The sequence below is a fragment of the Kogia breviceps genome, chromosome 19 (genome assembly GCF_026419965.1).
Source record: "Kogia breviceps isolate mKogBre1 chromosome 19, mKogBre1 haplotype 1, whole genome shotgun sequence".
Lineage (NCBI taxonomy): Eukaryota > Metazoa > Chordata > Mammalia > Artiodactyla > Physeteridae > Kogia > Kogia breviceps.
Genome location: NC_081328.1, coordinates 15,271,159 through 15,296,653, shown reverse-complemented (window position 1 = coordinate 15,296,653; position 25,495 = coordinate 15,271,159). Strand labels below are relative to the sequence as shown.

The following is a 25,495-nucleotide window of genomic DNA, read 5'->3' as shown; positions in this document are numbered from 1 at the left end:
CAGGGAAGTCCCAAAAGACATTTACTTTTTAAAAGTAAGGGGGGGCTTCCCTGGTGGCGCAGTGGTTGAGAGTCCGCCTGCCGATGCAGGGGACACGGGTTCGTGCCCCGGTCCGGGAAGATCCCACGTGCCGCAGAGCGGCTGGGCCCGTGAGCCATGGCCACTGAGCCTGCGCGTCCGGAGCCTGTGCTCCGCAACCGGAGAGGCCACAACAGTGAGAGGTCCGCGTACCGCAAAAAAAAAAATAAATAAATAAAAGTAAGGAAGGGGAGAAGACTTGGAGATGGGGGGATAACAGCAGCATTTTGGAAAATGTTGAGCATATGGCCCAAGTTATTTAACAGAATAGAGAAGCAGAATTCTGAGATAGCAGTGGGGAACCAACTACATTTCACCATAGAATCCTCAAAATACTCAGTAACTGGAAATTACAAGTATGTATATCTGGAATTGGAGATGGGGTGGAAGTAAAATTTAAAATAAAGAGGATTGAGTGAAAGCTGAGAAGTAGTTAGATGCCAAATCCCCTGTGCTACTCTACACTGTGGGATGACTGCCCCTCATACACCCCAGCAGATGAGTGGGTGTTTATTCTTAAAACAAGGAATAATAGAAGGTCTTCGAAGGGAGGGAGGTCAACTGGCACAGTTGAGGGCTACACTGAAAGGTGAAATTATATATTATATGTACTAATTATTTATACATGCTGAAAGTTCAGACCCCCGCTTTCCTCCTACTGAGATCCCAGAATGCTAGAAGTAAAACCTATATCCTCAGGTTGGAAGACTTGACGAGTCTTTTCCGAGTAATCTGAACAGCTAAAGAGGAAAGATCTAAAGATAGAGACATTTCCAAACAAATGCCCAATCCAGGTCATCATAGTGAAACTCACAGTTGACTCAGAGCATTTAATTTGCTTTTGTTTCCCCATTATTAACCATAACCAAATGCATGGATTACTGGCTTCTGAGAAAAGCCTCTGAAACTGATGATAGAGACTAAAACAAACAAACAGAAAAAAAAAAACTCAGAAGAAATAGAAATTAGGCAAGAAAAAGAAAACTTCAAAAAAATAATCACTATCATCAATATTATCAGAGGATAAGAGAAGATATTGTGTCCATGAAACAAGAACAGGATGCTATCAGAAAAAGAGCATTAAGAGAACAAAAAACATGATAGAAATGGAAAGCTCAAGAGAAAGTTGAGGAAATCTCCAAGATACTAAAGCAAAAAGAAAAAGAAACAGAAAATGTGGAAGAAAAGATAATAAATTTAGAGACTGCCCAGTGACCTGAAAAAAACAAATAACCCAAAAAGAGAAAACAACAACAGAAAAAAGTAGAGAAGAAAACAGCATTGAAATTGTTCAAGAAAATGTCTCATAATTGGAGGATGTGTGCTTATAGGTTGACAGAGCCCACTAAATGTCCAGCAGAATTGTTAAAAATAGACCCACTCCACGGCACATTATTGTCACATTTTAAAGCCTTAGAGACAAAAAGATGACCCACTAGTTTCCAAAGAGAAAAAAAAAAACAGTTTTCATAAGATCAGGAATCAAAAGGACTTTAGATTTCACCTGAAGCAAGAAAACAATGGAGCAGTGACTTCAAAATTCTGAAGCAAAATTGTTTCCAACAATGAATTCTATTACCAGCCAAACTCTCATTCCAGTGTGAAGGCAGAATCAGACATTTTCAGATACACAAGTTCTCAAAAAGTTTACTTCATACATTCTTTCACAAGAAGTTATTATGGAGAGGTGGGAGGGTAGCAAGACGCAGAGGCTCTGGGTAGATAGAGCCACACACTCCATCCCCCAGGTCTTGGCTCACTCTTGCTGCTGCTTGTGATCATACCTCTGTCACCTTGGGGCCAAATTAGACTCAACCTTCAAGTCTTCACTGAGGTGTCACCTTTTCCAAGAGCCTTTGCTCAATACTCCTACTATTTCCTTTCACCTGGAGTTGCCATACTGGTTTAGAGCTCCTCAGGGCACTCCTAAAGCACGTTTGAATTCTGGCTGGCTTGTGTCTTGGGGCCTCGGTTACCCCAACTGTAAAATGGGATAGTAACACCTAACTCCTGGTGTGGTTGTACAGAGTAAATGAAATAGTAAACTAATAAGCTTGTACCGAATGCTGAACAAATGTTAACTATTACCAGCAGCATTTTAGTCTCTCTGCCTCCTTAACACCGAGGCCAGGGCTGATGATATAATCAGTGTCAAATACTTGTTTGGTGGATGGATGGATGGATGGATTAAATGTGTTTCCAAAATATGAAACAATCTTTGCCGGTGTTCCATGGGAGCTTGGGGTTGGGAGTGGGGGGCCAGGAAGAACCCACAAAAGTGAACCTTTACTGTATACCTATCATACATCAACACATCAACAAGGAAGTGGCTGTTCCCAAATTAAGTCAGTGCAGAGGGCTCCCCTGGCGGTCCAGTGGTTAAGACTCTGCACTTCCAGTGCAGGGGGAGCAGGTTCAAGCCCTGGTCGGGGAACTAAGATCCCACATGCTGCGTAATGCAGCCAAAAGAATAATTATCAGTGCATCACACAGCACACAGTGAATACGAATTTGTCAGTTCCAGTGGCTCTGACAGTTTCCTTGATACCTGGAAGGAGAAGGGCTTGCTCCAGCCCTTCCTCAGTCCTAGACTGGAAACCCCCAGAGGGCAGGATGTCTCTGGAGGGTGGGCTGCCCCACCCAAGGCCCTGTATAAACTGCTCAGAGAACTCCTCTTTGGAGGAGTAAGAGGAGAGAGGGGGACTGGGCTGGGGAGGGTGCTCTGGGTCTTGCTCTGTGGATGCCGGCTGTGGGGCTTCCCAGGCACCCTTCCCTCTCCTGCTCCTTCCATATTCAGCCCTTAGTAGCCCACAGACAGAAGGAATTAACTCTGGGCTCAACTTCTTGAAAGAAACTGAAAGCTTTATTCCTTGATTTTGCCCTCCTCCCTTTGTTTGCAAAGTCTTTCTGATCTTTACACTTCCTGCAGATCCCTCTTTCTTACTGCCACCTCACAGACTCCAAAAGCACTCTGATTGCCAGGGTGGGTCAATGGTTAACCCTCCAGCGGCTTTATATAAGCCTGCCTAGCCGCGTACCTGCTACCCTGCCGGTTCTGCAGTTCCCTGAATCTGGAGGGTGACCCGGCAGCCCACGTGGATCCACACCATGGCCACCTGCTGGCAGGGCCTGTGGGCCTATCGCTTCTACCTGATTGTATTCTTCCTACCCATCTGCCTGCTGCCTCTTCCTCTCCTCATCCCGACTAAGGTAAGGACGTGGGGTCCAGGGCACAGAGAAGCTCCAAGGGAGCAGGGGAGGGGCCGTCTGACCCTGGGGTTGGGCAGCCTTAGGACCAGCATCACCCATTCATCCCTCCTAGCCTGAGAGCCTAGGCTGTCACCTCCTGGTCCTCCTGAGGCCTGAGGACTAAGAGGTCAATGGGGGCTTTTGTTCGGCACCCAGTAGTAGGAGCCCAATGTGAATTGCTTAGGTGCACTTGGTATCTACTCCGTTGGGAGGCAGGAAACCAGCTCGGTAAAGGAGGTGAAGGTGGAAGAAGTTGAGGTTGACTGGGAGGGTATGAGCCGGGCTAGCTGCTTGAGAGGGAAGGAAGGGGATTAGCAGGAAGCTGGCCTCAGGCAGTTTGTGCATTTAAGAGGACAAACTGAAAGAGAAGGCGCTCACCTGTGATCCCAAGAGCTAAGTCTCCTGCGGAGGAGGGGTGGGAATTGAAAGAGGAGATCCTGCCAGTGGGCAATACAGATGCACACCTTGAATGGAGGGGCAAATACCACTGCTTCCTGCACACCCCCATGCAAGCAGCAGGAGTCATAACTTCGGCTTTCATTTACTGGAGCCCCCACTGCATACCCTGTACCATGTACCCAGGAACCCTCTCCCCCATCTTATGACGCAGGTCTGACTCCCATTTTACAGATGGAGAAAGTGAAGTTAAGTCACCCAAAATCCCAGGGCAGATCCTGTTTTCTGGAGGTCAGATAGTATACACTTTGGGGCCCCCCTTGTAAGTAAAAGAAGACAAAATTATGAATCTAAAATTAACACGGGACTTTGGGAAGGGTAGGTCCAAGAGGTGGTCTTGAGGTCCAAGCTTCACAGGAAACCTCCCTCTGGCAAGTGGCATAGTTAGACAGTGGCAGAGCTGGAGGTGCGGTCTGGCTACAAAGCCTGTGCTGCCTGCCTCCGGAAGGCTGAGACTGAATCCTGGCCCTGGCCTCAACCCACACCCGCCGCCCCACCCTCACTTGCCCACTGAGCTATTTGCTTCCTTTAGTCACAGACAGGGAAATCGAGGCAAGATTTTTGTTCAAGGTATCCCAGAAGGGTAAGGAACTAGGGAGGTAGTGACACAGCTCCTGGTAGGTGACAGGGCTTGGCTGACCTTTGAGATGACCCTCATCCCAGGCCAAAGCCAGTGGCATCTCTATGCTAGGGACCCATCAGATCAGTTTCCAGACAGGCTGAGCCAACTGTGTTAATCCCGGAAGGAAGGACAGACAGGAACTCGGATTCCCATTTTACTCCCCAAGAAGATACAGCCCAGAAAGATTTAGAAACTTGCCCTCGGTCACTCAGGAAAGCCTGAGTCAGTATGAGAAGCCAGGCCTCCTCGTGGGAGTGCGATGTGTCAGGAGCCCCTGTCTTCCCCGTGTTGTACCCCTCTCCCTGCTACCTGCTTCCTGCCTACAGATGTTGTCTCCCCTGTCCTGACTCAGATGAACTGTCCCAGCTTCCATCTTTGGAGGCCAGCCCCTCCACTGGGGCCCTGGCTACCAGTCCCGCTCAAGGACTTTGCTCCTGTAATTATCCTCTCCTCTCCTGCATCATCAGCTTTTCCCTCTTTGCCTCATCTCTCCCATCAGCATGCAGGCAAGCTCTAATCCCTCTCACATTAAAAGACAAACAAACCCTCCTTCAGTCCCACAGTCCCTCCACAGATACCTCCTTTCTCTGCTCTCTCTCACAAAAGAAGGCCTCAGAGACTGACTACAGTACCCGTCTCTCCTTAGACAGACAGATCCAGTCCCCAAGACTCTACCTACCGAGAGGGCTCTTGTCAAGTTCCCATCAGCGTCCGTGTCACCAAACCCCTGTTCCATGCTCACCTTCCTCAACCACTCAGCAGCGTTTGTCACAGCTGGTCACCTCCTCTTTGCTGTGCTGTCTTCTTTTGGCTTCCCCTGGTTTTCCTTTTCCTTTGACCACTTTTCCTGGCTCCTTCTCCCTATCCTCACTCTCCCCCAGGTGATCTTCTGCTGTCTCCTGCCTTAAAAGGCATCTCTATGCTGATGATCCCCCAATCTGAACCCCCAGCTCTAATTTCTAAACTTGTATTATCCAACTAACACTGGACACCTCCCCCCTGAACATTTCCTTTTATGCAGCATGCATGTTGGCATATCCAGACCACAACCCTGATTACTCATCTCAGCTGACTCTCCCTGCGATCTTACTCGTCAAGATATGGCTCAACCGTCCACCTCAGAGCCATTCCTGATGCCTTTCTTTCCTTCACTTCCACAAGCACCAGCAGGTCCTGTTGACCAGTGTTTCTGCCAAAAATACACTGAATGGAATCACTTTCCACTTCCTCCACTCTGGTCCTGGCCACCACCGTTTCTCTCCAATCCCTACTCCTCCCCAGACCATTCTTTTTTTTTTTAAATTGAAGTATAGTTGATTTACAATGTTGTGTTAATTTCTGCTGTGTAACAAAGTGATTCAGTTGTACATATATGTACATTCTTTTTTATATTCTTTTCCATTATGGTTTATCACAGGATATTGAATATAGTTCCCTGTGGTATACAGTAGGACCTTGTGGTTTTTCCATTCTCTATATAATAGTTTGCATTTGCTAACCCCAAACTCCCAGTCCATCCCTCCCCCACCTCCACCTCTCCCTTGGCAACCACAAGTCTGTTCTTTACGTCCCCAGACCGTTCTTCACCCAAACTCCAGGATGATCTATTCCAAACATAAGGTCACTACCCTGGGCTTCCCTGGTGGCGCAGTGGTTGGGAATCCGCCTGTCGATGCAGGGGACACGGGTTCGTGCCCTGGTCCAGGAAGATCCCACATGCCGCGGAGCGGCTGGGCCCGTGAGCCATGGCCGCTGGGCCTGCGTGTCCGGAGCCTGTGCTCCGCAGGGGGAGAGGCCATAGCAGTGAGAGGCCCACATACTGCAAAAAACAAAACAATAACAACAAAAACAAACAAACAAAAAAAACAACAACCATAAGGTCACTACCCTGCTTAAAACCCGACGTAGGCTTCTCGTCAAACTTAAAATAAAATCCAAACCTCTCAGGGTAGCCACGAGTCGTCGGGGGCTCCTGCCCCGTATCCTACCTCTTATTTGCTCTTCTCCAGCCTCTCTCCTCCTCAAATTGCTCATCTTCCTGCCTGGAATGTTCTTCTCCCAGAGGCCTCCCTCTCACGTCTTACATGTCAGCTGAAATCCACCTCCTCAGAAAAGGCTTCTCTGAGCAGCACCAGTCATTCTTTATTACAAAAACCTGTTATTGAAAGGGCTTTCGCTATCTGAAATGATGTGTTCCTTTATTTTATATTTATTCTCTGACCCCCCTACATTAGAATGTAGGCTCCGTGAAGGCAGGGACTTTGTCTTTCTCCATGCAGAACACCCAGTACCTGGCGCATAGTAGATGTTCAACAAATATTTGTCAAATGAATGAATGTGGGCAAAGGGGGCCCCGTCGTGAATTCCTGCTGAGTCCCTGCTCTCTGCAGTGGATCCAGAGCTTACCTCCATGCCCCTGGGCCCTGAAGTGGGAAAGAGGAGGCCCAGACTAGGCTCAGACCTGCGTCCATATAATACTTGTTGACATTTCTTCAGTATTTTTTTGTGTGTGCTAGTCAGTGTACCAAACACTTCAAAACACTAACCCAGGGGCTTCCCTGGTGGCGCAGTGGTTGAGAATCCGCCTGCCGATGCAGGGGACACAGGTTCGTGCCCCTGTCCGGGAAGATCCCACATGCTGGGGAGCAGCTGAGCCCGTGAGCCGTGGCCGCTGAGCCTGCGCGTCCGGAGCCTGTGCTCCGCAACGGGAGAGGCCACAACAGTGAGAGGCCCACGTACCACAAAAAAAAAAACAAAAAACAAAAAAACCACTAACCCATTTATTTCTCGAAATAACCTCTGAGTTACTGGGAGGTTACTACAGTTGTCTCCATCTTACAGACATGTAAATTGAGGCCCAGAGTGATAAAGGAATTTGCCTCAAGCCCCAGCTAGAAAAAGGCAAAGTCTGGACTGGAATCTGGCCTTGGCTAAGGCTGTCTAAGGATACAGGGTAGCCCCCTGTCGTGAGTCACCACTTGAGCCATCTACCGTCATGTCCATCCAGCCGTCAGCCAATCCTTCCACTGTCGTTCAGTCTGGGATGTCTGTCAAGCTCTTGCTCTGTGCTGGGGGTTACCAAACAGGAATACAGATGTTCTGTCCTCAAGTTGCTTTCAATCTAGAGGACCTTGTGTTCATGCCACATGGAGTATAGCCAGAAGTCTGCAGGAGCTCCGAGGAGGAAGAAAATCCTTCCAACTGAGTTAAGGGAGAATCTGAGTTGGGCCTTGAAGGCTGAGCGAGATTTCAACAGTCAGAGGCATCAGCAGAGGGCAGGCCAGGCGAAGGAAATGGCAGGAAGAAAGGCGTGGGGATTGAAAATAGTCAGGAGTGTTTGAGGAGTTAGCAACAGAATCCTAGCAATGCCCATCGCCCACTGCGGGGTCCCAGTGGTTGGGGGCCAGTGAGGCCTGAGGTCTTCTCAGTGCTTCCCCAACCCTGTAACCAGATACCCAAGAAGCACCATCGATGTGCCAGAAACCTTATATCTATTCATTCACTCATCCGTTCATTAATTTACTAGGGAACAAGTATCGTGTGAATATCGTACTGTTTAGGTGCAGGGGGTGGGAGGCAGGATTCAGGGGAACTGCGATCTTGGGGGGGTGGGGGGTGTGGAGGGACACACACAAAGCATATACTGTCCATGCAGTGAAAACCATACAGCAGGCTGTGACTATGGCTTGGGGAGGGGCTACTCTAGATGCGGTGATCAGAGAAGGCCTCTTGGGGCGCTGATATTTCCCCTAGGACCTGACTGACAAGTAAGAGCCAGCCAAGCACAGCTCTGGGCCAAGAGCCGTCTAGGCAGAACACGTAGTGCAAAACCCAAGGCCAGGGGTGAACTTGGCAAGGTGGAGGGATAAGTGAGGCCGGCACGGCATATGGACCTGAGTGAACAGAAGATGACTGAGGTTAAGTTTAGAGAGGTAGGGAGAGGCCAGCCGATGTCAGCCCTATAAGGACCGGGCAAGGAGGGAGGATTTTATGCTGAGGGTCATGAGGGATAAATACTTACTCAGAGGTCAAAGAGCTAGTAAGTTAGAGTCGAAAACGCAAATACGGGGCTTCCCTGGTGGCGCAGTGGTTGAGAGTCCGCCTGCCGATGCAGGGGACACGGGTTCGTGCCCCGGTCCGGGAAGATCCCACATGCCGCGGAGCGGCTGGGCCTGTGAGCCATGGCCTCTGAGCCTGCGCGTCCGGAGCCTGTGCTTCGCAACGGGAGAGGCCACAACAGTGAGAGGCCCGCATATCACCAAAAAAAAAAAAAAGAAAACGCAAATACGTTCCAGGACCCAACAGAATCATCTGTGAAAACAGAACAGTAGGTGTGTGTATGCACATGCACTTTAAAATCTATGTGACTAAAATACACTTTACTGCAAGTTATTCCTGAACCCCAAAGACAGACCAGGATTGTGGGCATGAAAACTGTGCAAGGAGTTTGGACCTCGCTTCCGGGGCCTGCCTCTGTCTTCCCTGATAAACACTGCTTCCCTGAACCCTCTGCCCCTTGTCTGAATTCCAGGCACCTGGAAAACACAACACAGTGTTTCGGGCATTGTGTAGATGCCTGACTTATTTCCATAACTTCTTCTGTTCATGAGGGCCTTGGTGTTCCCACCAATGAAACAGGGAGGCGGGGTGTGTCTGGTCAGTACCCCCAGGGCAGTGAGGTGTGGTCCCTAAGTGTGGCCACAATCAGCGCTGGACTGCATGAAGTCTGGTCTTCTGGCCTCTGAAGGTCCTGGGAGTAGGGGCCAGCCTCCAAAGCCAAGGAGATCCCTGGAGAAGAGAGAGAAGGTTCCCCAACTCGAACTTTGCCCCCAGATTACCAAATCATGTCCACACTTCCAGCGCCTGCTAGGTGAAGGTCAAGAATGGGAAAGCAAAGGGGACTCTTTAGCAGTACGGTTTCGTGAACGGAATCCAGCAGCAGGGCCCAGGGCAGCTGCAGGGCTCAGATGCACAGAGGAGTGTGGGAACGCTTCTCTCATCTTCAACTCCCGCCTGCTGGTTTGCTCTTTAGGGGACACAGGCAGGCTTGGCCCTGGCCCTGGCCCAAACTGTGATGTCAGGACTCTCCCCACGCACTTTTGTTTTCTCTGACACTCAGACCCATTGCTTTTCCCTTTGGCCTCTTAGAGCAGAAGATGATGCAACAAACGCATTCACGTTAAGGTGTGGAATTAAACAAAGATCACTCAAAAGATATCAGGCGAGGCTGATATCAGGAAGGGAATCAGCCTCCCTCCTTGCTTTTGGCAGAGCCTCAAAGGCAGGGGGTGGGGATGCTTTAGAATGGAAAGAGGGAAGGCTTCAGGTGTGTCCTGACTGGAGATTGTTGGCAGGGGGAAGCTGGAGGGGGGCTAACTAGAAGTGGGGTATCCTCTCTGATTGTTAGGAGAGCACTTTGGCTCTCACTGATTAGTCCTGAGTTGGAAGTGGAGGTAGCGAGTGGAGATCGAAAATTAAGGAGGCTGGCGGTCATTGAGCAAATCCTGCCCATTTGGGGTCAGTTGCTATGGAGGTGGTAGTTTGGCTACAGGGCTGGTTGCCACAGAGATTGTAGGACATATATTTGCATATGGACTGGCCATTGTCGCCTTTTATGTGTAGTCTCTCAAAGGTATTCAGCATTTGGATGGGCCTATTATTCCTGGAATGACTATCACACACACACACACACACACACACACACACACACACACAGAGCCCACTCTGCACCTCCTTCCCCAAGTCCTGTCACATGGCTCCTCTCCTTGGGGTCACTACACACCTAGACTCTCAGGAAAGCACCTGGAGTTTTCCTCCTTCCACCCAACCCAGCAGCTGTCACTCAAACCCTCTGTCTTCCGTCTCCTAACATCTCTGGAGTCCGTCCTCTCTCTCCATCTCTACTGCCATGACTTCTCTGAGCCCCTGTCGTCTCCCCACTGGACATCCCAGCATGGCCACCTGTCATCTCTCAGCTTCTCTGTCTGCCAATCCACCTGCCACACTACCACAGGTGTAAGCCCCCTATTTTCATCTTGAGGTGATTTATTTATTTAATTAGGTGATACATGCACATTGCACAAAGTCCAGCAGCACAAAAGAGTGAAACATTTCCTTCTGTGATGAATGTAGACAACAAACCACGATAGTAAAGAGAGAGATTTTTGACTTTGCCACCAATAGGAATCAGAGATATTTTCAAATCATATGAGAGCTGTTGCCAGTCCTTTGACATATTATGTTAACCATGACTTTGAAATTACAGTAGCCATTAGCCAGTGAAGACCTTAGTGTTTTTTTTGTTTTGTTTTTGTTTTTTGGTGGTGGTATGCGGGCCTCTCACTGTTGCGGAGCACAGGTTCCGGACGCGCAGGCTCAGCGACCATGGCTCACGGGCCCAGCCGCTCCGCGGCATGTGGGATCTTCCCGGACCGAGGCATGAACCCGTGACCCCTGCATCGGCAGGCGGATTCTCAACCACTGTGCCACCAGGGAAACCCAAGACCTTAGTATTTAAGAAAGAGTCACATTATATCACTATCTTACCCATTTTTTCATATTTTAATAACTGTATTTTGATATAATTGGTGTCCTTTGTAATCCTGTGCATTTATTTAATGCATTTTAAAACATTATTCTAAGAAGGAGTTGGAAGGCTTCATCAGGCTGCCAAGGGAATTCTGGTACCAAAAAAGGGTAAGAATCCCGAATCAGAGATTTTCCTATGTGTATACAAACACCTGTGGACACATTTTTTAAAAACACATATGGCAGCATCAGCATAATCTTTTAATAGAAACACCAACCTGACCCTGTCACCCTCTTGGTTAACAATCCTTCAAGGGCCTCCCGTTTTCACCTTTGTCTTCCAGATAAAGTCCTAGATTCCTCTCAGGGCAGGCAGGCAAGGCTCTTTCGGAGCATTACATCCCTTCCCCCACAAGAATGTATCTTGATCTTTTATGCCTCATTCCGTTCCCTCTGTGCTTACTCCCTCAGGCTAACACCTTTTGCCCACCCACAGAACTCCTATTCATCCCTCAGTACCCACTCAGTGTGCCCTCTCTGGAAACCTTCCTCAACCCAGATGGAGGGATGCTCAGAGAAGGGGCCCCTTCTCTGGGACTCCATTCTCTGGTCTCTCCTTTGCAATGGTGCTGGCTGCTACCCAGGGCCTCGCCTCCCTCCCCAGCAGGATCCGGGCTTGCCAGGCACAGCGGGGCAGTGGAAGTAGCCCACCCCAGGGCTCACCTTCAATCACCAGGACAAATAAGATGTGACACCTTTGAGACTGTGGGCATTTTTGCTGCTGCCCAATGACCACAGGCTGCTCTGTGCCTGTAACAGGTAAAGGCTGTGATGCCCACAGGTCCCCACCCTGCCCACACCCAGTGTCCAGAGTCTCCCCTGGATTCCCTGGCACCACCATCTTCATTTGTATGTCATGCATCCACCCTGGTTCCCCAGCAGCCCGGGAGCAGGTTTCTGTGCTAAGGCCAACGCAGCGATCTGCGCGCTGCCATCTACACTCCTTTACAGCTTAGACCTTTGCAGTCACACCCTCCTCCTCATAATAACCCAGCAAGGAGTGTGTTTCTCTTATTCCCATTTGTAGAAAAGGACCCTGCATAAAAGACAGTAATGTGTGTATAGTTGGAAATGCTCAATATTTCTTATCAAAAAAAAAAAGCTGAGAGAGGTTAAACAGCTTGCCCAAGGACATGTGGCAATAAAGCTGGGCCTGGGCACTCAGGTTTTCTGACCTCTGACCCTTGTTTCCTATCACAAATGAAGCAAGTTGCCAGCCTTGGGGTTTGGAAGCCATCTGAGGCTTTATCTCTTCTCCTTACTGTTGGCTTTGCCAGGCAGCCCGCCATGACTACAGACCAGCCCACACAGGGCACTCAGACTCCCCGAAGGCCAGGGCCAGGTCTGATTCACATCTGTACCCCAGTGTCTGACATTCATTCACTCATTTATCCAGTGTCAGCTCTGTAGAGGTGTCAGGCACCCTGCTGGTGTGAGCAGAAACAGACCCAGTCCCTGCCCCCTAGAGAGTATGGTCTGGCGACAAAGGTTGATATTCATCATGAGAAATTTGTGAAAGCAAATGTTTAACTATAGACTGTGATGAGTGCTATGCAGAAGAGGTACAGGGGCATAGGCTGTGAAAAATGGGGAATATACCCCTGAAACCCACGGAGGCTTCCCTGAAAAAGGAATATTTGAGTTAAGATCTCAAGAATGAGTAGACATCTGGTGCGCAAAGTGGGGAGGGAAGAGAAGAGAGGAGATTAGGTACAAATGCCCTGTGGCTACAGGGAAGATGGAGCATTTGAGAAACTGGAAGAGGGCCACTGTGGCTGGACCAGAGAGAGCAAAGAGGAGAGGCACAGACCAGCCCCCATATTTTCCTAAGAGCAGTGGGGAAGCCTGCAGGGATTTGAGCTGCTTTGAGGTGTGTGTGTGTGTGTGTGTGTGTGTGTGTGTGTGTGTGTGTGTGTGTGTGTGTTGGGGGGCAGGGTGTGGATTAAACAGGTTTGTGCCTCAAGATCACTCTGGCTACAGCAAGAAGAAGAGATTTCAGGGGCAAAAGAGGAAGCTAGGAGGTGAATAAGGAAGCTCTTGCAAAAATCTTGGTAACAGACGCAGGGGCTTGGACCAGGCTATTGGCCCAGAGCTGGAGAGAAGTAAAGGGGAGCATTGGAGGTGTTGAACCAGCAGGACTGGAGACCTGGAACAGAGAGATTATTTGTCCAGTGAAAGCCTAATGAGCAGGCAGGAGCCCCAGTGCCTGCCCCTCAACAGCAGGGACAGCCTGGGGGGAGAGAGGAATGGAGATCTGACCACGGTAGTTTCCTGGCACACAAGGGCCAGGGGCCCAAGTGGGAAGGAAGGATTTATAGACCCAGGCCAGCACCAGCAAAAGAGAGAGGGGCTAGAGACAGGGAGGTGAAAGAAAGTTGACCCCTGTCCTCCAGAGCCCAGGCTGAGAACGGAGTACATTCTACAGCCAAGGAACAGCTGGGGAACAACTAGCCTGCCGGCCTGCAGAAGGAGGACGTACTGACAGAGGTAGAGAGAAGAGCATTAGCCGCCAAGAGAAAACTCTTCCCTGCTGGTCTCTGAGCTCCAGGAGGGGCTGCCTCACACAGGGTGCAGGCTGTGCCCTCCGCCAATGGCATATGGAGTCGTGCAATGTAGCATGACTCGGGAGTAAGCCAGTTGGGTCCCATGCCATAGGCCACCAGCTGAGCTTGGCCAGCCCAAGATGCGTTGAGCTGGGCAACAAGGCAGAGAGTATAAGGCGGCCCTGGAGCCCAGGTCTGATTCCCGACTTCCCACTGCTAACACTGGGGGTACAGATCATGGAATCAGACACGTTGCGGGGCCAAGGAGAAAGGATTCCCCAGGTTCTGTTCCCGTTCCTGAACCATGAATGCCACTGGCTGTCTGGTGAAGACTGTGGGCCCTTCTCAGAATATTGCTTTGAAATGCATGAAATAAAATGTATAGGATGACAAAGGAAACCAACCATTCTGAAATACAGTTATAAAAATATGAGGGCTTCCCTGGTGGCACAGTGGTTGAGAGTCCGCCTGCCGATACAGGGGACGCGGGTTCGTGCCCCGGTCCGGGAGGATCCCACGTGCCGCGGAGCGGCTGGGCCCGTGGGCCATGGCCACTGGGCCTGCGCATCCGGAGCCTGTGCTCCGCAATGGGAGAGGCCACACCAGTGAGAGGCCCGCATACCACACACACACACACACACACACACACACACACACACACACACACACACACACACACACACACACACACACACAAAACCAACAAAACACAAAAATATGAAAAAATTAATTGCAATTCAGAAATACAGATGCTTCCTTGTTAAAGCATTAAATAAGATCTAGTGTTGGTATAATAACTACCATAATTTCCAAAGAGTGATGGATGTAAACAATATTTTGAGATATATTTTGAGTCCATCTCAACCACTAATCTGTGCAGGTACCTAACAGCTGACAGCCACAATCAAATATCTGTGACAAAATCGCCCATAGCACCGTTAACAGCTATATGGTTTGGGTAATTCCCTGGTGGTCCAGTGATTAGGACTTGGCGCGCTTTCACTGCTGTGGGCCCGGGGTTCGATTCCTGCTCGGGGAACTAAGATCCCGCAAACTGCACGGCAAGGCATTCCCCCCCCTCCCCCGCCCCCCCAAAAAAAACACAGCTATATGGTTTTGCTGTCTCTGTTCATAACCTTAGTTAGATGTTAGCTAAAAGATGAAATTGTTTTCCCATCCAACTTCACGAATCCTTGGCATTCCACGCCCCATTTAAGAGCCCCATGAACCAGGAAGAGCAGGTCAGCGAGTTATGGACCAACTAACTGTACAGTTGGACCAACTACCCAGGAGGGTGGGATGGGGACACGGGGCCAGAGCCACCAGGGCCAGAGAAAGCTTCTGAATGGAACTTTGAAAGTGGTTTTGGGTTTTGATCCCGAGACAGACGGACAGACACGGAGAGGGACACAAGGAAGCTGTAAAGGAGTAGAGGAGCCATAGATTCAACACATTGGTGCTCCCAGCTCTCTTTGGAGGGTGCAGATGGGGACCCAGAAGTGAAGGAACTTGCCCAGAGCCGGGCAACAGGAAGTGGCAGGCCCCAGCGAAGACACTTCCATTTGGATCCAGAGCCCTAACTCACTCCCATACACCCTGCTGGTCACAGCGCACCTGAGGCTGGGGGACACCCTCCAGTAGCAAGGGAGCAAGCCCAAAGTAGAAGGCAAAAAGTTGGGGCTCAAGAACCAGACGGCCTGGATTCTTCACTGATTTGTGTGACTTTGAGACATTTACTTAATTTATTTGCACCTTTGTTTCTTCATCCATGAAATGGGAACAATAGTCATTACCTCACAGAGCAACTAAATGTGATTAAAAACCACCTGAGGTGCATAGAGCACCGTGCCTGGCATGGAGTAGTCCTTAAGGACACTTCTGCTGTCGTTATTAGCAGAGCTTTCTTCTTGAATCAGCAGAGGAATCCGGCCCAGCCCCCCTCCTTGTCTCTGGCCAGAGAATTCTGGGTGGTGAGGGCATGGGGGGCACACCAGGGTCCAGAGGGCTGGCTTGCCCTTAGCCCCACGGGAAGATGGGTAACAGGCTGTGCACACTGCAGGTGAGAAGATTGTTGAAGAAACAGCAGCTTCAGCAGAATCTACCGCCTGCTGGGGGAGGAGGAGGGGTGGGTCTCTGCTCAAGGATCAAGGTGGCCCCACCCCTTGTGCCAATGAGTTCATGTCCAGGGTGAGAAAGGTGGTGGAAGTTTCATGGAAAGCAAGTGAGCCTGGCATCAGACAGACTTGGCTGGGCAGGCTGGGTGCCACACCACCCCCCAGGATGCCACTGATGTAGACTACTAGGGGAGTGCTCTCAGCATTATGCAATCCTGCATACCTTGCCTGGCTTCCAACCTGGCTCTGCCACACCCTAGTTCTGTGACCCTGAGCCAGCCACATACCTTCTGGAGGTCATCTATAACATAAGACCACCACACCCATCCATGGCTGTAACTACAAACATGAAAACACCCAGCTCCTAAGAGTTACTCCGTAAACAGCAGCCTCCTTTCCCCAAGACCTTCCTTCAAGCTTCAGGGTACTAAAGGCATGAGGTATAAGGGGTGAGCCCAGCCTGTACCAGGTGGAGAAAGCAAGAGGGGCAGGACAGTTGAGACAGGTAAGAGAGGAGGAGCCCCCAGCCCATAGTCTCAGGAGGCAGCCTCTTCCTTTGGCAAACAAAGAGTGGGCAGGTGTCCCGAGGAGGCTTGGATGCCAGGCACCCCCTTCCCTGGAGGCTTCCTTCTGGCTAATGATTCCCCCGTCCTCCCTCCCCAGGCCTGCGGAGAGGCTCTGTCAAGGAGGGTGGGTCCCTGACATCTGGGGTTGTCTGACTTCATTCCTGCTCCAGGTCCCCTCCCAGGCCTGAGGTCAGGCCTTTCTAGCTTTGGGAGCCTCATGAGGGAAAGGGGGGGGGGTCTCTGGTACCCCAAGACTCACAAGACTATGACTCGGGGTTTACTCCACAATTCCCCGTACAACGTGGGGTTACGGGAGTTATGTGAAACAGTGGTCATGCCAGGATTACTAGGAAGGAGACCCCACTCTTCCTAAAACTTGTCAGTGGTTTATTCATTCAGAAAAGATTTGCTCTGAAGCCTCCTGGGTCCTGAGCTCCAAGGATCCAGATCCAAAATTGACTCTGTCTTCATGGAACTCACCTCCTAGCAGAAGGAACAAATACTATTTAAATCGTCATACAAATATATAAACATATTCTTACAGGCTCTTGATAAAGCAGGGAAGGCCAGGGTGCCAGGCAGGGATCCACATTTCCCGGGCCCCAGTTTCATCTAGATGAGCCTCCATCTCATGTAAGGATCCTCACCTGAGCCCCCTGCAGTCCCCAGGGGGACTGGATTATAATTCAGTGGCTGGATTATAATGTCTAGGCTCCCCAAGGTTGAAGACAAGGTGGTGAGTGCTTTGCTTTGTTATTTCTATTTTTAAATGGGACCTTGGGCTCAGGAATCAAGGACTGTGAGTTTCACAGGCTCTCCCCGCACTGTTAAAAATGGCCTGTTTTCTCTGGGGACAGGAGGTGACATGACTCTGGGTCGCAGGCCTGCCCCCTCCCACAGCTTTGCTGTTCCCCTCCCGCCTGCAGGAAGCCTACTGTGCCTACACCATCATCCTCATGGCGCTCCTCTGGTGCACCGAGGCTCTGCCCCTGGCTGTCACCGCCTTCCTCCCCACCGTCCTGTTCCCCATAATGGGCATAATGAGTGCCTCCGTGGTAAGCACAGGACGTGCTCCCCACCCACAGGAGGACGTGCTCCCAGGGATGGAGGGGGGGTCTGCCTCCCCACCCACAGGAGGACATGTTCCCAGGGACGGAGGGGGGTCTGCCTCCCCACCCACAGGAGGACGTGCTCCCAGGGATGGAGGGGGGGTCTGCCTCCCCACCCACAGGAGGACGTGCTCCCAGGGACGGAGGGGGGGTCTGCCTCCCCACCCACAGGAGGACGTGCTTCCAGGGACGGAGGGGGCTCTGCCCTAGGACGCTGACGACGGAGGAAGCCTCATCACAGACAGGGCACATGGAAGAGGGGTCCCTGCTTCTGCTTGGCAGGCTGGGGAGCACTGAGGGAGGAGTCAACTAGAAGACGGGGGGTAGGTGGGTGGGGGAAGGCATTCCAGAGATGCCAGGTGCATGGTTGGTGTCAAGAGTTAATTCAAAGTGGGAGCAGCTAGGCCTAGATGAGGGAAGGAAAAGGGGGCCTTGATAGCCAGCTAAAGAGTTTGTATCCTTCTAGTTCAGTGGCTCTGAAACTTGAGCGTGCATCAGGATCACCTGCAGAACTAGTTACACACATTGCTGGCTCTACTCCAGAGTTTCTGACTCAGTAGATCTGGAGCAGGGTCTAAGCATTTCATTTCTAGCAAGTTCCAGGTTGTTGATGACGCTAGCCCAGGGACCGCACTGAGAACTGCTGCGTTCGTTTCTAGAAAGAGCATTAAATGCTTTATCTCCCAGTCGATGGCTTGCAACAGGAGTGGATTCAGGTTAGATGATCTCTCAGTCATTCCTGAGGGGAGAAAGAATGAGTTTGGCAGGAAGAGAGGAAACTGGTTAATATCAAATGGCAGACGATCCAAAGATCATTTCCATTTGGGTCCAAGAGCCCAGGGGACCAAGCTCCGTTCGCAGGAATATGAGTGTCGACACCCTGTAAGCCCAGAGGCACGGGAGGACCCCTTCCTCCTTCTCAACTGTCCCCACCTGCCAGGTCAGCACTGAGTACCTTAAGGACACCAACATCCTATTCATCGGGGGGATGCTAGTGGCCCTCGCCGTGGAGCACTGGAATCTGCACAAACGCATTGCCCTCCGCGTGCTCCTCATCATTGGGGTGCGGCCCTCCCTGTGAGTTGCCACAAACCAAGGCTGGAGGGCCTGGGGTGGCGGTGTTCTGGGCATCCCGCCCTTGAAGGGATGCTGGAACACCAGTGTGTCTGTCCGTCTGTCCATCGCTAGGCTGATCCTGGGCTTCATGGTGGTTACGGCCTTCTTGTCCATGTGGATCAGCAACACAGCCACCACTGCCATGATGGTACCCATCGCCCATGCCGTTCTGGAGCAGCTGCACAAGATGCCCGTGGGCAAGGATGTTGAGGAGGGCAGGAGCAACCCCGCCTTTGAACTCCAGGAACCACGTCCCCAGAAGGAAGAGAGCAAACTTCATGAGAAAGGTGACGCCAGGCCCTGCCCCAAGCCCTCAGTTCTTGAGGAGGGTCTGAGGCCATGCCCGTGAACGGAGTAGTCATCCTGGCACGTTTAGGGAGAGAAGAGGGAAGCAAGAAGTTCAGCGACCAACGTGTCTCGGTTTGCCTGGGATTTTCCTGGTTTTGAAATGAAAAGTCCCACAGGCTGGGAATTCCCTCCAGTCCTGGGCAAACCAAGATGCTAGGTCACCCTGGCAAGCTGAGAGCGGAAGCCTGGGGTGGGGGGCTGTCAAGGGTCCAGGCTCCACTCCTCTTCCTGTGTGGTTTGGACAGTCTTCTTCCCTTCTCTGTGCCTCAGTTTTCCTCTCTCAAAAGAGGGGTTGAGCCAGGTGGTGTCTGGGGGATCACTCCGGCCTGAGACTCCAGGGGGTGCTGGCCCTTGCAGACCTGGAAGCAGCCTCTGCCCTCCCCCCAGCCTGGGTCTAGGCTGCTCAGTGACAAGGTGCCCCAGAGGCCCTGGAGCCCCCGCCATGCTCCCCGGAACTGGCCCTGTGCCCGTCCCCAGCCTGAGCTCTCCCTTGCTCCCAGACAACAAGCAGGATGGCCCTGCCCCACCCGCGCGTTCGGAGCACCAGGCACAGCAGAACGAGGAGCAGCTCCGCTTCACCCGGGGCATGAGCCTGTGTGTGTGCTACTCGGCCAGCATCGGGGGCATCGCCACCCTGACTGGTACCACAACAAACCTGGTGATGCAAGGCCAGGTCAACTCGTGAGTGACTGAGCGGGAGGGGGTCTGCCTTCTGACTGGGGGGGCAAATGGGGGGCTGGTCACCGGGCAGCGTCACATAGCAGCCTGAATCCCTCTTCAGGATCTTCCCCCAAAATGGCAACGTGGTGAACTTCGCCTCCTGGTTTGGCTTTGCCTTCCCCACCATGGTCATATTGCTGCTGCTTTCCTGGGTGTGGCTGCAGTTCCTCTTCTTAGGCTTCAAGTAAGTGGTGGAGTAGGTAAGAGCTGCCCAGGTGCCTGCCCTTACCCTCTAGGAGCTTCCAGTTGGGTACCCAGGTAGCCCTGCGGAAAAGGGCATAGTCACCATCCCGGTGAGAAGGCCTCTCCCTCCCAAGGCCCTTCTGTGCACTTGACCCCCCCCCCATTTGAGGGAATTACTGTTTGGAGAGTATTAGCCCATCTATCAGATGAGCAAACTGAGGTTCAAGACATGGTACATAACTAGATGTGTCAGTGCTGGGATTGAAAACCAGATCTCCTGATGCCCAGGCCAGGTCCCATTCCATAACAATCCCCAGTCCTTTGGCAGGTGCTTAAGAAGCACACGCTGTGAGCGTGGTCAGTTACAAAAGTCCTTGTTGTGCTCCTACTGTGTGCCTGGCCCTCTGCTAGGCACGGAGAACACTAGAAGCATTAGACAGTCCCTGTCCTTGGAGCTCACCATATAATGGGTGATGATAAGGTAGGAGCAGTGACAGAGGGAAGCCCAGGTGCTGTGGGAGCCCAGCCCAGGACAGTGAAGATTCTAGAAGTCCCCTGGCAGAGATGATGCCTGAACTGAATCTTGTAGAGTTAGAAGTCAGCCAGGTAGAGAACGAGGTAAAGTCATTCCAGAAGCAGGAAGAGCTTGCACAAAGGTACAGAGGCAAGAAAGAGCATGCTGGGTTTGGGGGAACTCTAGTTCTGTGTGGCTGAAACACAAAGAGGAAAAAAGAGTATCAGCATATGAAGCTGGAGAAGTAGGCAGGGGAAGATTATGGAGAATCTCATGTGCCACATAAAAGAGTATGGACCTTGTTCCTGAGGCCAAGAGTAGTAAAGAGGTTCTATTCCTACTTCCAGCCCTTGATTACTAGTAGTCACTAGAGCTCTGAGTTGAAAATCATGTGAGACCCTGCTGGAGCTCAGTTGGAATCAAGTCTGGGATTGATTAGTGATGTCTGCTATAGTACAGGCTAAGAGGGGTGGTATGACTGTTATTGTGGTATAAGTTGTTATTTGTCCATCCTGCCCAGGCAGTGGGGAGCCATTGAGAGTTTTTAAGCATTGTTGCTATAAAATTGCTTGGGCAGGTGCAAGAAGGCTGGATTGAGGTTGGGGATGGTACAAAGCGAAGTGTTAGTCAAAGAGACCAGCACAGTGCTAAGCAACATAAAGGATTCAAAGATGTGTGAAGCACGGTTTTTCCCTTGAGGAACTCACAAGTCCAGCAGGGGAGTTGAGATTTGCCCAAGTGAAAATTTAAAAGTCAAAGTGAGTTAAGCACATGGAAGTGGGCTGTACACTCCTGTGCCTCAGAGGACAGTGTGGGTGGGGCCCAGGCTGGCAGAGGATGCCCAGAAGCAGTAAGAGAGGGAAGGGAGGATTTCCTGAAAGGCTATTGGAGGTGACGAGTGATGAGTCAGGGCCAGAAGGAGGCCTGGGGTCTAGGCCTCTAGGGCCTCCTCACTCTGGGCAAGGGAGGGCTCAGCACAAGAGAATTCTTGGAAGGACAGAGGGGTCAATGGGACACATGGAGCAGGGACAAGCACAGGGTAACCCAATCCCCCATCCTCAGCCTCCCCTCTGCTAAATAAGAGCCATGACACCCCAGAGTCTTCTGCTCTTCTTCCAGAACCTTGGGAACCTTTACAACTCATGGCAGTCCAATGGTTGGGACTGCACACTTTCACTGCTGTGGCCCTTGGTTCACTCCCTGGCCTGGGAACTAAGATCCCACAAGCCGCGTGGCACGGCCAAAACAACAACAACAAAACCACAGGCACTCATGGCCCCTTGCTCCCCTGCCTGGTGTGGTGCCCTCACGAGCTGTCCCCACCCCTACCTGCAGCTTCCGGAAGAACTGTGGCTTGGGGGACCAGATGAGGGAGCAAGAGAAAGCAGCCTTTGAAGTCATCCGGAGAGAGCACAAGCTGCTGGGCCCCATGACCTTCGCAGAAAAGGCTGTCACCATCCTCTTTGTCTTATTGGTGGTGCTCTGGTTCACTCGGGAGCCAGGCTTTTTCACCGGCTGGGGTAACCTGGCTTTTTCCGATGAGAATGGGAAAAGGTGAGCACTGCGCAGGAGAAATACTTCCAGGAGGAAGGAAGGGAGCAGGGTCTCTGACGCAGAACAGGAGGTAACGCTGGGTTGAGGTGCGGGGAACTTGCCAGGAGGGGTTGGCACATCTGTGGGGGGGGCTCCTCTCCAGCCCCCCTCCATCCTGTGACCCTGAGCAGCCCTGAGCCGCTAAGCCTGCTCTGCCTGCCCCGCCCGCAGCATGCCATCCGATGGGACAGTAGCCATCTTAATCGCTGTAATTTTGTTCATCGTGCCCTCCGAGATCCCAGGGCTGACTCAGGAACCAGGTAAGCACCTGGTCTGGGGCAGGGAAGGGCCTCTGGGCAGACCCCGCCTTCTGGCATGCGCCATCCCTTCGACCACACTTGGCAGGAGTAGACCAAGCCCAGAGAAGCTGGGGTGATTTGCCAGGGGCACAGGGACTCAGGGACAAAGTCATGACGTTGCAGGACTGAGGGTCCCTCTCTTACATGCATTAAGCTCTGATAGGGACCCATACAGAGGGGGAAAGGGAAGGGAAGGGAAACCTTTTGGCTCTTGGTGACCCATCCTCTTCTGCTTGGGGAGTAGGAAAACCAGGGAAGCTGAAGGCCCCTCCTGCCCTCCTCAACTGGAAAATAGTTAAAGAGAAGATGCCTTGGAATATCGTGTTCCTTCTGGGCGGTGGCTTTGCCCTGGCCAAGGGCAGTGAGGTGACAGACCCCACCCCCTCCCCAACCCACTTGAGGGAGACCCTGTGACAGGGAAAGAGGGGCCCTGCTTCTCTCCCACACAGGGGAGCCCTGAGCCCCCCACTTAGGAGCCGCCTGGTGGGCAGAGCCTTTGCGGCAGCTGGAGAAACAGATTAGAGCCCTAAGAGAGGGGGAGGAAACACAAGCCATAGGGACCTCTCCCTAGTCGAGTTCTCAAAGCCAAAGAGAAGGCGGGCTTCTCTGGTGAGCAGGGACTGTACTCAGTGATCACCCAGTCCATCCCCTCACCGTGACCTGCCAGACAGAGAATGCCAAAGCTTTAGCACCAGGGAGTAGTTGGCTGGCATTGGGTTGATGCAGTTTGCTGGCTGAGGCCACCAGGGGGCACCATGATCATACCCAGCCAGGCTCTGGGGACGGGGTCATCATTCCCCGTAGCCTCTATCCAAGACAGAAATCCCTGAACCTGCACCCCCAGGCCTCGGTGTTCTGGCTAAGCTCATTCACTGCATGGACAGGAGCTTTCCTGGGTCAGGGATTGATTACTTCATCCATCCAGCGCTCACTGACTGTGCCAAGTGCTGTGCTGGGTGCTAAGTGGGCAACATTGTATATAATAAAGTCCCAGCTCCCTGGGGCTCACAGTCTGGCATTATAGGTGTGGGCAAGGCAAGACCTTGGAGCTCTTCTGACCCTGTGAACTGTCCCCGTCCTCCTGTTGGCCTCTTCCCAGCCTCTACCAGGCCCCTTCCCCTTCTCCCTCCTTGCTGGGAGCAAGGTCCCCTCTGTCCCAACCTGCTAGGCTGAAGGGGGCAGGCAGAGGGCTAAGGTTGGCCAGGAACCTCCTGAAGAGAGGTCAGGAGAGCAGGAGTAAATGGGGTCAAAGGTCTTTACTCTCACCAAGCCCCAGGTTTCCCAAGAAAGTCCCTTCGCTTCCCATCTGACCCTTCTGCCCAACTGTCCTTCAAGAGCCGTAGAGGGGGCCCCTAGGTTTCAGCTGGGTCTCATCTTCCCTCCCAAGCTGCCCTTGTCTCTGAAGATTCTAGAGAGGCGCTGGCAAGAGCAGGACCCTCCCAGAGTCTCATCAGGGCACTCTGGGGCCCCAGGCAGCCCAGCCTCCCACACACCACCCTCCTCTGCCTACAGGAATCAGGCCTGTCAAAGTGGCTGGGGGACAAGCTGACCCCGCTGGAGCATGTGCCGCCTCCCGCCATTGCCTTCATCCTCTGCCTCCTGGTAGCCACCTTCACTGAGTGCGCCAGCAACGTGGCCACCACCACAATCTTCCTGCCCATCTTGGCTTCCATGGTGAGCTGGCCCTGCAGACACACCTCCTCCAGGCAGCCCTTCTGTCCACACTGCCTGCCAGGGCCCTGCCTGAGGGTCAGAATGATCTGTCTGCACCTCCTCTCATTTCTGGGAAAAGACCCCTGAGCTTCCACCCTTCCCCAGGCTCTCCAGTAACTTTGGGGCCCAAGGCCCTCTGCCCCCTGACTCACTCCATCCCTGATGACATCACCCCTGAAGTATCGTGATAGGGCTCACCGGTGGCCTCGCCCACCTCCCTGGGTCAGCTCCTGTTCTTGTCATTCCTGAGGTGACAGCATGAAATTGCTCCCCGGAGCGTCCCCAGCCCCTTCTCCGGGCGCGTTCCCGCAGTCTTTGATGACACCCACAAGCCCCTTTGAGATCCGTTTTATGGGTCCCTCCCCTTCCCACGCCCCACAGGGCAGGCCTTCACACTTATCTCCTCCAGAGAGGTCAAGGGGCCATTTCCAGGTCACCAGGTGCCTTCCGGCAGAAGTGGTGGGTTCATGGCCAGAGCGTATATTGGGGTGGGGACGGGGGTTTTCCCTCAGAGAGGGAAGCAGGAGAATGGGGGCCACGCCTTCCGCTCTGGGACGGGGACTGAGGTCAGCTCTGCCCCACTGTCTCCCCCGCCAGTCTCAGGCCATCTGCATCCACCCTCTCTACGTCATGCTCCCCTGCACGCTTTCCAGCTCCCTGGCCTTCATGCTGCCTGTGGCCACCCCGCCCAACGCCATCGCCTTCTCATTCGGAGGCCTCAAAGTGACAGACATGGTGAGTGGCAGGGGTCTCCAGTGCCTCAGCACTCCCTGCTCTGTCTTTCCATCTTGGTGGACCACAAAGTAGCTTAAAGCCGCTGAGAGTCTCAGAGTTTAGAGTGGACCCTGTTGGGGTGGGTGGCAGCGGGGGAGGCTGGAAAACATGATCCCCAGTTGGAGTATCTTCAGGCCCTGCCAGCCCTAGGCCACCGAGAGGGAGAGGAGGGGGGAGGAATTGAGGGAAGGCACCAAGATGCCAGGCACCCGAACCCAGGGCTATGGGCTCAGAGAGAATGACTCAGGGCCCTGGAAGCTCCCCTTCCCCCTGTTAGCACCGGGATTAAAGCCAGTGGTAAGGGCATCACCTAGTGCTGCAGGTTAGACCCAAGGGAGGACTTCCCAGGGAGAGTTTTGCTAGTGAGAGAGCTCCTGAGCACCTCGGAACACCTAAGGGACGGGTTCTGGCCCAGCTCAGCACCCGCTCCTTCAGACTGGCTCTCCTCACCCCAGGCCCAGGCAGGATTCTTACTCAACGTCATCGGGGTCCTGGTCATCACGCTGGCCATCAACACCTGGAGCATCCCCATGTTCAACCTGCACAGCTTCCCCTCCTGGGCCCAGTCCAACACCACAGGCTTCTGTGGGGCCAGCCAGGCAAACCTCACAACATCTAGCCCCTAGACCGCGGTACCATCTGGCCCAAGCCAGGAAGACCCACCTCGTTCCTATTCCTCTGAGCTGGGAGGGGAAACCCAGGCTCCAAGCCAAACGTTGAGAGAAAGGCACATGCATACCTAACCTCATGTGTGTCTTGGAGGAAGATGTATGTGAGCTCAGTCCTACGTGTCTGAGGAAAGTGTGTGTATGTGTGTGTGTATGTACGTGTGTGTGTGTGTGTGTGTGTAAAGACGGTGTGTCATGTGAGGATGTTCTGCAAGGGGGGTTTGTGTGTGTGATGATCCTAG

General features: G+C 52.4%; 1 protein-coding gene across 1 annotated transcript; it reads left to right on the top strand.

Moving 5' to 3' along the window:
- The first annotated feature begins 3,186 nt into the window (after positions 1 to 3,186).
- On the top strand, positions 3,187 to 25,211 carry SLC13A2 (solute carrier family 13 member 2). The gene is made up of 12 exons (XM_059047357.2): positions 3,187 to 3,288; positions 17,143 to 17,271; positions 18,266 to 18,402; positions 18,514 to 18,728; positions 19,290 to 19,470; positions 19,571 to 19,693; positions 21,542 to 21,760; positions 21,971 to 22,059; positions 22,343 to 22,464; positions 23,611 to 23,772; positions 24,409 to 24,546; positions 25,041 to 25,211. Exons 1-12 carry the CDS (start codon positions 3,187 to 3,189, stop codon positions 25,209 to 25,211), a joined length of 1,788 nt encoding a protein of 595 aa, XP_058903340.1.
- Positions 25,212 to 25,495: the final 284 nt, after the last annotated feature.

Bases quoted from the DNA above. Each gene is read 5' to 3' on its own strand.
- SLC13A2 (XM_059047357.2), top strand. From the start codon at position 3,187: ATGGCCACCTGCTGGCAGGGCCTGTGGGCCTATCGCTTCTACCTGATT. The intron at 3,289-17,142 runs GTAAGGACGTGG...TCCCGCCTGCAG, and splicing joins CTCTCCTCATCCCGACTAAG to GAAGCCTACTGTGCCTACAC. The intron at 21,761-21,970 runs GTGAGCACTGCG...CCCCGCCCGCAG, and splicing joins TCCGATGAGAATGGGAAAAG to CATGCCATCCGATGGGACAG.